The sequence below is a fragment of the Bos taurus genome, chromosome 2, assembly GCF_002263795.3.
Source record: "Bos taurus isolate L1 Dominette 01449 registration number 42190680 breed Hereford chromosome 2, ARS-UCD2.0, whole genome shotgun sequence".
Taxonomy (NCBI): domain Eukaryota; kingdom Metazoa; phylum Chordata; class Mammalia; order Artiodactyla; family Bovidae; genus Bos; species Bos taurus.
Window position 1 is genome coordinate 53,846,630 of NC_037329.1, and position 12,859 is coordinate 53,859,488.

Below are 12,859 nucleotides of genomic sequence, written 5' to 3' on the forward strand. Positions count from 1 at the left end.
ACAGCATCTAATAGGTGAACTTTTGATGTTAGAGGGCCAAAATGTCCACTCTCAGGTCATGCTGCTACTGCTAAGTCACTTCAGTCGTGTCCGACTCTGTGCGACCCCATAGACGGCAGCCCACCAGGCTCCCCCATCCCTGGGATTCTCCAGGCAAGAACACTGGAGTGGGTTGCCATTTCCTTCTCCAATGTGTGAAAGTGAAAAGTGAAAGTGAAGTCGCTCAGTCGTGCCCGACTCTTAGCGACTCCATGAACTGCAGCCTACCAGGCTCCTCCATCCATGGGATTTTCCAGGCAAGAGTACTGGAGTGGGGTGCCATCGCCTTCTCAGCTCAGGTCATGCTAAGCTCACCATTTTCTGAACATGTGTCCCATGAAGAAGAATGTAGCTCAGTTGTGCCTCTGCAGGATCATTACCTCACTTTTTCTTATCTACAATTATATTTCTTCACCCCTCCCCCAAGCCTCAGACTACCCTGGTTCTTTATCTCATAGTATCTACAACCCTTCACCTTCAGGGAAGAGGATTTGAGATTTGCTCTCCTGTCTCCTTGCTTCACTCTCTCATGAATAACCCTTTTATTGCTACAAATCTCGGCATCTCAGTGTTTGTCATGTTGCAGATGAACCTGATTTGGTAACACAAACATAAAAATCATATTTTACACTCAGTCTTCCCTGCATACTGATGGGGTCATGGCAGGTAGGTAGGTATGTAATAAGCCTACTTCTGGGAGGTTTCTTCAAGGGAGAGCACACACACACACTTTTCTTCTTTGACCCTATCTGCTCCTGTTATTTGAAATATAGCTTGCAAAATGTTCTTCCCTCTGAAGGATAAGATCTAGTTGGCTGCCTTCCCACTGGAGTCTGCCCAGATGACACTCACTCAAACATAGAGAAATCAGTCTCTATTTCTAGGGAGCAGATAGCCTAATACAAAAGAAAAGAGAAGGATACAAATAAGTCTTAACTGTTCCTCCCTAAAATGCAGAATACAACTGCCTCTAGAAGTTCAACATGTCTACAAAATTTAGCTTTTAATTAAGAGATACTCCATTGTTTTTCTTATGGATATTAGATATTTAAGTCATTATTAAAATCACAAGTGTGTGTGTGTTAGTTGCTCAGTCATGTCCGACTCTTTGCAACTCCACGAACTGTAATCCACCAGGCTTCTTTGTCATGGAATTCTCCAGGCAAGAATACTGGAGTGGATTGCCATTCCCTTCTCCAGAGGATCTTCCCAACCCAGGGATCGAACCCTGGTCTCCTGTATTACAGGCAAATTCTTTACTGTTTGAGCTACAGGGAAGTCTTTATTAAAATCACATAGTCCTAACTGGATAAAGCCTTTGTTTAACACAGTGTTAACTGTCCTTAAATAAAGCATTCCAGTTTATGTTGAAAAGCATACTTTCCCTCATTTTGTTTACTGTTACCTCCTACTCATCACTGTTCTGAGACTACCAATAGCTGAACTGAAGAGCCTGCATTATGTTATGTGAAAGCCCTGAATACAAACTCAAGCATGACAGTTTTCTATGTCAGTTTTATGTAACCAGTGCTAAATATGACAAAGTCAGAATAAGAGTAGATCTTATTTAGATAGCTTAAATTTAACTTACTGAAGATGGTTGGCAGTGCCAAATTGAAGGAGCCATCAGGCTTATCTTCATCTCCATATTCTTGAGTTTCACTTCCTCACTTAATTCTTAACCACTGTTCAAATATCATCTCAGCAGTGTTTCCTTCCCTGAGTCCCCTGAGTAAAACGAAACTCTTCCCACCCTCCCAGCCCTTAAACTCTTAGAGCACTATCTGACAGAGTACACCTAACATTGTTTGTAGTTTTGTTTATTAGATCTCCTCATACTAGAATAAAACATTCAGGAATGTGATAATGTTGCTCTTTAGTCCACTGATAAACTGTTTTGAGAATAGTGTCTCAAACAGATTTAGTACTTAATAAATATTTGTTGAAAGGATGAAACTTCAGACAGTAAGGAACTCCTAGAGTGAGAATAACGAGAGCAGAAGTTAATTAGTCTAACTCTCTGTGACACAACCCAAAGTGAGCTAGTTACAGATGACTGGATTCCCCTGAGTCTAATTTAGTAATTCTGGGGTGGTAACCAAGAACTGGCAAGTTCTGGTTAGTTCCCTGGTGATCTTCACATGCTGGTCAGAAAATCACACTTTGACAATAACTAATTTAAAAAAACTCTTGGAGTTAATGAAGTAAAACTTTGTATCATTCAAAACTATACTTTTTAAAAAATCAATTGTTTAGATTGATTGAATTTTTACTGAATCAATTCATCTTCTTTCCCTTTCTGTATATATATAGAAAATTAAAATTATTAAAAATCAACAAAAATTTAACCGTTTGTAGTTTTTAAGTTATTTTCTATTTATAAAAATGTGATACCCATAATCAGGATACTTGAGTCAGCTTTTAAGTGTAATGAAGTGGCTACATGTGCATTGCTATATTTATCTGGGTTCTGATTAAATTATCTCAAAGCTTAGTAAAAGAGCCCTATGTTGATCTGTATTAAAATCAGACCACAGAGCCTCTCAGGATAAACACTGTGAGCATGTTTCAAGGCATGAGGGGGATTGTGTAAAGGTAACTAATAAATGTGTGTTGAAAGTAAGTGATTCAACATGAGGATGAGAGTTATGTTAGTTAATAAGGCTTAAGTTCAATAACAGAAAAAAATGATGAATTCAAAATAGCATTTGAATTCACTTTCTGTCTATGCATTCATTTCAATAGACTTTTGTCCTTAAAAACCCAAATCCCTAATGGTTTTACTTTGAAGAAAGACATCTTAAGAAAAGAATGATGACAAAGAAGTCAAAACTCCTATTGTATCATCTTCAATGTTGAGGAAATAGCCATTGTGTCTAGATGTAGCCATTATTTAGCATTATTTTCCAAGAAATCTCGGCCCAGGCTGCAGCTACCATGTACCACTAGCCATTTTCTTTTCTTATTCTTCCTTGTCTCTGATACCATTATCTACCCTCACTGGAAAGGCTTTGCTGCTTGCTTACTTTGTTGTGTCTGTTTTTCTTATCATTCATGAAAAGGAACAAAATATTTTTTTAATCACGAGAAAATTAGAATTTGCAATAAGTAACATAAAGTTCTAGAGCCTTGATTCTCAATTTATAGTTCTGTTGTGTGTGGAGGGCAATCATAAACTCTGGCACTCCAGGGTTCTGCTGTCATCCCTCATCTAAGTGCAAGAAAGTGAAAGTGAAGTCTCTCAGTCATGTCCGACTCTTTGGGACCCCGTGGGACTGTAACCTACCAGGTTCCTCCGTTCATGGGATTCTCCAGGCAAGAATACTGGAGTGGATTGCCATTTCCTTCTCCAAGGGATCTTCCCGACTCAGGGATCGAACCCAGGTCTCCTGCATTGCAGGCAGACGCTTTACCCTCTGAGCTACCAGGGAAACATCCCTTGTCTAGGGGCTCATTAAAGCCCCAGGTAGCCCAGAGGCTGGAGAGTGCATTGGGACAACAGGGTCATAATGTGTCTTAAGTGGGTCCTTGGAATTTTCAAGGACTTCCACACTATGTTCTGTATGCTACCATGTCCTTAACTTCCCATCATGATAGAATATTCCTAGACTTAATTTCATCATTTTCACACATTAATATTCCTTTTTATCCTTAAGTTTCAAAGCAAAATGCACTTACATTCTAGATTCCAGAAAGACATAGAAGATTTTTTTTTCTTATGATCTCAGATCACTTCACTTACAACCCCATTTTATCTGGTCTCATCAATGTCTTCCTCAGTTAATTGTAAGCAACTTTAAAATGGATATAAATCCTCCTCTTATTGTGTGTGTGTGTGTGTGTGTGTGTGTGTGTGTGTGTGTGTGCACTCAGTCTTGTCTAACTCTTGCAACCCCATGGACTATAGCCCTCCAGGACTCCTCTGTCCATGGGGTTTCTCAGGCAAGAGTACTGGAGTGGGTTGCCATTTCTTTCTCCAGAGGATTTTCCCAACCCAGGGATTGAGCCTCATCTCTGGTGTCTCCTGCAGGGCAGGCAGATTCTTTACCACTGAGCCAGGGAAGCCCTCTTCTTATTGTATCCTTCCATAATTCTACAAGGTGCCATCCCATGTTGCATAATGAAATATAAGCCAAATAGGAAAGTTATGTGACCTGATCTCATTTTAAAATCATATTCGGTAATGCTCTTGGATTACAAGTATCCAGAATTGTACCTGCCACAATTAATTTGAAGAAAAAAGGAAATTAGACTGAATTAGAAAGTATGTGAAATCCATTTTGGTAGATCAATTCCATTCAAACTGGTAGCCTTTTTCATTGACATAAAATGAAGCAAAGCCAAATACAAACTATTGCTTCATCTTTTTTAACCTGTTACCTATTTTTTTTAAACAGAACATCCTCCAAAATAAGAGTAAGTTTCTTTTTTTAAACAGAACATCTTCCAAAACAAGAACAGATTCAGTATTAAGTTTTTAAAAAGCAATATGCATTTCTTAGGCATTTTATTAAGTAAGTCTTATACATGCCACAGCACACAGAGTTAGATATCCATGTAATATCCCTCCTAATATATCCAAGTTCCAGAATAATATCCCCTCTTAGACTAATGTGCTGTCATGAACTAGGTACCAGAAAATAAAAGATATACTAATACTGTATTGAAAAGGAATTGTTTTGAGCTCTAAGTGAGTAAGAGAACAAGTAAATGCATCCGCTATAATTTTCAATCAGGCATTCTATTGTTCAGAGAACTAGATGACAATATAAGAACACTGAAAGTATTTTTCTTTTCAGCAGAGGAGAGGAAACATATAGGATCTGTGACTAAATTAGGCTGACAGGTTGATTTAATGCCGCCAGGAACCTGCTGTTTGCAGACATGATTGCAATGGCTCTATTATGTAACAGAACAATGATTTTCAAAGATTTGTGATAAACACATTCAGTAGAAAATATAATAACAAATTGATTAAGGAAAGTAAAACCCTTTCCAGTGTTCTTACTTGGAGGCAGATCCTGCATTTTGGGAATATAAAAACACTCCCTGAAGTGCCTCAGCTTGTCTTCTTCATCGAGGCGGAGAGCAACTCTCTCATCTGTTGGGTGACATCTAAGTTCAGATGCGATGCGCCGCAATGTATCCGTTGGTAACTCAAGAGGTGAAGGCTCCATTACAAGTTCTCCTCTAAAAATACATTTGAAAAAAAAACTAAAAATAATCAAGCCACTGTCATTTTTCTTCAGTAGAAAATTAGCCTTTTAGGTAAAACACCTTTTATTTTAACAAAGTTTCTAGTCTTCCCAACCTCACAAATGATATAATTAACAATTGGAATTCAAACCCATGCCTGAATTTTTCTTATGTAAGGAAAATAATAGTAACTTAGGGATTTGAAAAAGCTGAATTAGGTAATGATGCTCAAGACAAGGTCAGCCTTCAATAGATGTTAGGTCTTTTCTTTGTTATTTTCCAAGAAATGGTCCCAGTTAATGATTTTCAAACATATATAATGTTGGCATCTTTTCTTTAGATGTCTTACTTACTAGGAGGTGAGAATAAAGAAGCTTTTGTGAAAAGTGTAGAAGAGCAGTGCTCCACTGAGCTCATCTTCCTTTTCTCTAGCTCTCCTCAACTCTCCCATCCTCAGTAATTTTTGGATCATAGTTTTACAAATAGAGACATATACACAATAGAACCCTAGCAAATTATTTACTGTGAATAAAAACAATATCAATGAAAAATATTTAAATACTTTAAATAATGTTAGTGATTTTTTTCCCATATGAAGACCAATGAGATCTACGAACTGCTGATAATGAAGCATTTCTCCTCTTTCACAATCATATAGTCCATCCTTGAACAAAGCAGGGACCTCTGGTGTTACTTGAAACCACATCCTGCTTCATTTAATCATTATCTAACACTTCCTATATTTTTGGAAAGAAAACTTAAATTCCTGAAATGGATAAATAGCAATGGAGATTTCTATTTCTTTTTTCAAAAATAATTATATTTCCCAAAATTTCATTTTTTTTTTTTTTAAATTGAGCAAGAATTGTACAGGCTTCCAGTTCAAGATAGCGGTGCAGGTATATACTGAACTCACCCACCCCCACAGACACAGAGTCTGGAGCCACATATGCAGCAATGTCCTCTGAACAAAAAAATGTAAAGGCTGGCTGAGCATCAAATACACATTGGAAAAACAAAGAGAAAACCACACTGAAGTGAGTAGAAGAGGCTAGGATACAGTCTGGCCTTAACACCCCCCCCCGCCTGTGTAGTGATCTACCTTCTGAAGGAAATCAAAGCCTGGATCTTCTCTCTGAGGCGCAAAGGGTTTTGCTCCCACATCAGATACTTCAAATTTTAAGACGTGTATTTAAGAGAGAAGCCCCCAGAACATAAAACTGTGAAAACCAATAGGGCTGAAGTCCCAAGGCACAAAAGAGTAGGAGCCTGAGTAATAGCTCTTAATGGGCTTGGGTGCTCAAACTTATCTGTCCCAGGGCCTGGCTCAAAGGCGGCCAATTGTGCTTAGACCTAGTCAAGGAGGCTCATTTGCTTATATTTAAACTCTGGCCTGAGGGGTTGGCATCTAATTTAACACACATATCTAGGAACCTGCTAGAACACTCTCTGAGGTTAGAGACTGGTGGGTGTCAAGAAATTTTCTCAAGCTAGTTTTATTTAATACTTATACTATTGTTGACCCCATGTATACAGTATTTCATTTTTTTACTCTTTCAACAGATATTTATTGAACACCTGTACTATAGCCCCAAGTACTATAGAACAGCAGCATCTAACAAAGTATATAAAAGTGATTTTTGTTGAGTGACTTTTTAGTGCAAGAAGGGAAAAATAAATAAATTAATACAACTTTAGATAGTTTCAAAAGCTATGAGTAGAGATAGCAGAGAATGGAATAGAGTCACTGGAGCATGGAATTGCTACCTTAGGGGGTGCGTCAAGTGCATTTCTCCTAGGTAAGGACATAGGAGAATTTCTGAATCCCGTTAGAAAGTCAGACATGTGAAGAGGACCTAGACCTGGAGGAAGATGATGAAACGTGCCAAGGTCCTGAAGTGTAGGCAGGTTTGGGTTGTTCAACTCATGAAAGCAGAGAGAAGGGAAGACTAAAATGTAAGAGAGGGGGAGGTGATCGTTTATCATAACGACTCTGAAGGCCAGGAAGGAATTTGGCTGTTTTTCTATGTTTAGTGGGAAACCAGAGTTATATAACTTTAAATAAAAATCATTTTTCTCCTTTTGATGAGTTATAAGAGTAAAAAAGAGATTATTTTAGTAGTTCAGGGGGAAAATGATAGTAAATTAAATGTGGTGAGGGGAAAAGAAGTGTGTGGATTTATGGTATATTTTGGAGAGAAAAGTAAAGAAAGTATCTCTGGTGAGGACAAGAAAGGGAGTGACCTTTAGCTTTGGGATCTGAGTGAATATATTCAAAGTGATGAAGTAAGAAATACCTAGGAAAGAAACAAATTCAGGAGGAAAATCAGAGTTATGTTTAGGACACGTTAAGTTTAAGATGATTATTAAGAATCCCAGGTAGAAATGTCAAGCACTGGATGTTTGAGTCTGTAGCTCATGAGAAAATTGAATCATGAGATATAAGTTTGATACTTCTCAATTCATAGACAGTACATAAAGTTTAGAACTCTTATGGACCAATGGAAACTAACAGATTGCAGTTCAATCATCTTTCTCCTATTCCTCACTCACTCTCCTGCCACCTCAACCAACACACAGTGTTAGGCAATTAAGAGTTGCATATCTCAATGTTTTATAATGCCAGCTAAGTAGACATACCTCCTGTACTCTGTACTTAAATCCTCCTTATTTATTTGAACTCTTCCTTTCTCAGTTGCCAGTGGTCTCCCCTGATGAGCCATCCTTTATATTCAAAGGTAAGAATGCTGCAGCTGCTGCTAAGTTGCTTCAGTTGTGTCCGGCTCTGTGCGACCCCATAGATGGCAGCCCACCAGGCTCCCCCGTTCCTGGGATTCTCTAGGCAACAACACTGGAGTGGTTTGCCATTTCCTTCTCCAATGTGTGAAAATGAAGTCGCTCAGTCGTGTCCGACTCTTAGCAGCCCCATGGACTGCAGCCCACCAGGCTCTTCCATCCATGGAATTTTCCAGGCAAGAGTACTGGAGTGGGGTGCCATTGCCTTCTCCGAAAGGTAAGAATACTGAGCTTTAAATGTGTATGTTTTTTTAGCTTTGGTGCTCGTAGTAGTTTTCAACTGCTCTGATCTATGCTTTTATAAGAATGTTAATTGATTTTGTTATTAATGTTTTTTGTTCTTTTAATACCTGACCATACTAAATTGGGGATTCCCAGGTGGCACAGTGGTAAAAAATCTGCCTGCTAATGCAGGAGAAGCAAGCAAGAGACACAGGTTTGATCCCTGGGTCAGGAAGATCACCTACAGGAGCGCACAGCAACCCATTCCAGTATTCTAGCCTGGAAACTTCCAAAAACAGAGGATCCTGCTTGGTTAAGGTCCATGGGGTTTCAAGGAATTGGACACAACTGAGCACATGCATACACACACTTTAGGGCTTCCTCGATGGTTCAAGGTGTAAAGAATCCACCTGCAATGCAGAAGATGCAGAAGTTATGGGTTTAATCCATGGATTGGGAAGATCCCAATGCACTCAGTATTCTTGCCTGGAAAAGTCCCATGGACAGAGGAGCCTGGAGAGTTACGGTCCATAACATTGCAAAGAGTCAGACATGACTGAGCACATGATGGCAGGGTGGATAGATGGACACCATATTAAATTAGTTGTCATCTTCACGAAATTTTCTATCTCTATGATTTTTATTTATTCCTTTTGCCTAAAATATTCTACTTTTCCTTTTATATATTCAAATCCTGGTCACTCTTCTAGCCCTAGCTCAGATGTCATTGTTCTTCATGAGTTCCATCATGTTATCTGAGCTAAAAGTAGTTTTTTCCCCCTCTGAATACCTGTAACACTTGTGAGCATACCTCTTATAATAAATAATACATTCTGCTAGTTCCTGTAGTTATTTAGATACATATGTATATATGGGACAAACATTCATGCCATGCCTACAACTTGATTTTATCTGCATTTCTAGCTATACTTTTCTGATGAAGGAACCTGCCCATTAAATAGCACTACTGCTTGACATTGTCAATTGCCTAGTCATAGTAGATCAGACTTTTGCTGGATACTTGGTGCACTAAAGACAATGCACTATTTTATCAATGGTCTGTGAGTGACTTGCTCATAAAAGCTCTAGCCCAACAATCCTGATGGTGTTTAGCTGAGCATATAATCCAATTTTTTCAGGAATCTGACCTGTGAGACATAGCTATTCATTCAGTTAGAAACAAGCACAAATTTAAGAGAGAGAAGCAATAAAATGGTAGGGTTTGCAAGGAGTATTGTCATGAGTGACTCATTTTTTCAGAGTCAAACTGAACCACTGATTGTTAAAACATGAAGTGACTTCAAAGGCAAGTAAGAATCACTTAGTTACATGGATGGCAAGAGATAAAATAGCTATGGCTCCTAGAAAGATGACAAGACAAGCCAACTGGGAAGTCATTGATCTTTCTGTGCAACATACTATTTACAAGGCCTGGGAGGTTGCCTTCTTGGCTGTTCCAAGAATCCCATGAGCTGTTTTTCTGTCTACCGAGTGTGTCTTTACTATAAGCTTGCTACTTACGATAGCTTGATTGAATTGCTGGTCTATTGTACTGAACTATATTTAGTCGGGGGACTGAATCTCATGTAATTTATCCTTGCAGCCATCCCATTCCTGATCAGTGCCTTTAAAATAGAGTAATCCCTTAAACTGGCAATTGAATAAGATGCACAAAATAGGTGAATTATTTGACAGGATTAATGACCGTTACTTTAGGAATACCCTTCTCATTTCAGCCACAGGGGAAGTGATTTTAAAAAGAATTTTTTCAGTGGGACTCTGCGTGATTTCCTTTGGAGAGTCAGCACTTTGTGAATTCATCAGGGCTGACTCTAAACTCTAATGGGTTATGAGTTTGGGTGAACTCCGGGAGTTGGTAATGGACAGGGAGGCCTGGTGTGCTGTAGTTCATGGGGTCGCAAAGAGTCGGACACAACTGAGCGACTGAACTGAACTGAACTGAAACAAACATATATTCATTTTCTTTTGTGATATCCCCTGTAAAATTTAACTTTCTTTGTTTAACAAAAAAGATATTAATATTAACTCATGGGCCTCTTTATATTTGTTTCTTATTTCATCCCTGTACCAGTTTTGAGGGATTAGAGTTGTTTTTCCTCTATTTTGAGACCAAACTCTGGAATCAATAGAGTAGAAACAAAAATGAAGGAGAAAGATAACAGAGCTCACAATCTGGGACTGCACTTTGCCTGAGGAACTGAGTCAAGCTGAACTTGTCATTGACAGGGCATGTGGGTGGAGTATGCAGAGAAGAATTCCTGACACAAGGCTTGAACCTTTCATTTCTTCCATCTAATTTTTTAATTCTTTTTGCAGTGTTTCTTTGGCTCATTCCCTTTCTTTCTTTTTTTAAACCCCTGTATTCACTCTGCAAAGCCCCACAGGCTATAAATCCATCTACTCTTTTTAATCAATCCTTTCAGTCCTAGTGAGGGCAAGGTTGAAGTCCACGCCTTCTTCTGAACTTGTCACAACTTGAGTATCAAAACCTCACCTGCCCGGGTAGTAAGATACTTGATGGTGAAATACTCTTTCCAGAAGAGCACCCAGGATGCCACCCTGCCAACAGCCCCCAACAGGAGTAAATAAACTCACAGTACCCTCACTCTAAGAAAGCAATTTATTAACTCATCATAAATGATTCCTGCTACATTCTGCACTCACCTTGCCACTAAGTCAGTTAGTACTTCACAAACCAGAATGTTATACCTTGTTTAGTCTACCATTTACAGGTAAATTGACATGCTCTGATATTGAAATAAAGCAATTCAAGCCAAATTTAAAACTTCTAAATTTTATATTTCATATATTTAGAGGTAATTTTATTTAAAAAGTGGTTATGTACACAGATGGATAAAAGTCTCATAATATTTTTTTTTCATATTAATACCTTATGGTGGAAATTGCCATTTACCTTCAATGGAAATTTTGTAAATTGTGTTTCCAATTTTATTTATACAGCTAAAATTTTAAAGAAGAAACTTCTATAGTTATAAACACATTTTTGTGGAATCGTGGAATTCAAGATCTCCTAGTTACCCACAGGTTCTCAGGTTAGATAGTTAAATAAATTAACTAGTAAGCAAATTAAATACTTAAATAAGTGACATTCGATCCCTGGGTTGGGAAGTTCCCCTGGAGACGGAAAGGCTACCCACTCCAGTATACTGGCTTGGAGAATCCCATGAACTGTATAGTCCATGGGGTCACAAAGAGTCAGACATGACTGAGGGACTTTCACCTCACCAGTGGTTAATCTTTACACAGTTTCAGATTTCATGGCTGAAATGAGCAAATTATTCACATGAGTTCAAAGTTTAGAACCTGGCAAAGCATATTATAAAGAAAGTGTGTAGCTTGAGAAAGAGTATTATTTAATACATGTGCACGGAACAATGTTCTTTAAATGTATCGCTGTTTGAGGAATGAAGAAATGTCACTGACACAGCTGCACACTTTATATCTAAGCTTATATGAATTACATGCTGAGTTTCAAATTAATAAATTCAAGGTGTTTCGTCCAATATTACTATCTAAAAAATACCTCACCCTTCTCAAAATAAAAACAGGAAAGAAATAAGTAAACTCTTTTAACTATATAGAAAAAAATGTTTCAACTTTCCATTCTTAGGCAAACATTTCACAAAGTGAAAGCGGAAGAAACCTTATTCAAGAAATAGACATTTTCACTTCTCTAAATAAAATTGAATATAACTAATATCAACATAAGACAAATAGAGTCCCCAGAAAACACAGGATCTAAAAAGCTAACTTCAGGATATGAATTTTCATCTAATTTTACCATTTAAACTCAAGAAATGGCAATCCACTCCAGTATTCTTGCCTAGAGCCTGGCAGGCTACAGTCCATAGAGTCACAAAAAAGTTGGACACGACTGAGCGAGTATCCACACCACAGTAAGATTAACTTATTCAACTATAACTATCTTATAGTAGATGTTTTATACTATATATATATATATATTTTTTTTAATCTGTTCATTTAACCCACAGGGTTAAAGGGTCTTTAGTAGTAGAGACCCTGTGTGTTGCACTATTTTTATGAAAATAATTTGGAGGAAAAAAAAAGAAAGAGAAGAATCTAGCAGAAGAAACTGCTAAAGCATTATGACAAAAATTCTAGCAGAAGGAATATCCTTTAGAAAACTCATTGAATGTATATTTGTGTAGAGTATATCAATGTCTCAGAACTTACCTATTAGGATTCCAGTGGGGTCCACAGCTCCCAGTGTCTCTTTTCAGCAAAATGAAACCTCTCAAAAGTAGCTTACAAATATAGACTAGACTTCTGAGTGAGAAAGTCAAAGCACTTTTGCTCAGACTCCACCCTATGGGGAATTTGTGAGCTAATTTTAGTTCTTCCCACTCTTGTGTATTCTGACGGTAAATCGCCAGTCACTGACAGACATCTGAACAACATGCTGCTCCTGCTCTGTATTTCAAACACTAGGGGCTCTGCTTCGGGCACTGTCCCCTGTGAAGCTCTGCCCTGTAGACTTAGGTAAACACTTTCTTGTTCACTAAGATCTTTGGGAATGTGAACCATATCCTATAATAATCTTGTA

The 12,859-nt window shown here is 38.0% G+C and overlaps 1 protein-coding gene across 2 annotated transcripts in view; it reads right to left on the minus strand.

Annotated features, from left to right (window-relative positions):
- The window catches only part of KYNU (kynureninase), a 121,262-nt gene extending 108,652 nt beyond the window's left edge, over window positions 1-12,610 (minus strand). Inside the window, exons 1-3 of one of the 2 annotated variants that reach the window (XM_059874543.1) lie at window positions 12,490-12,576; window positions 7,876-8,663; window positions 5,048-5,229 (exon numbers count right to left, since the gene is read on the minus strand). In XM_059874543.1, coding sequence (XP_059730526.1) covers window positions 5,048-5,229; window positions 7,876-7,958 — 265 coding nt within the window. In that variant the 5' untranslated portion in view covers window positions 7,959-8,663; window positions 12,490-12,576. Of the gene's footprint in view, window positions 1-5,047; window positions 5,230-7,875; window positions 8,664-12,489 lie in introns of both variants that reach the window. The other variant, NM_001191308.3, reaches the window with a different exon arrangement.
- Between the last annotated feature and the right edge of the window lie 249 nt (window positions 12,611-12,859).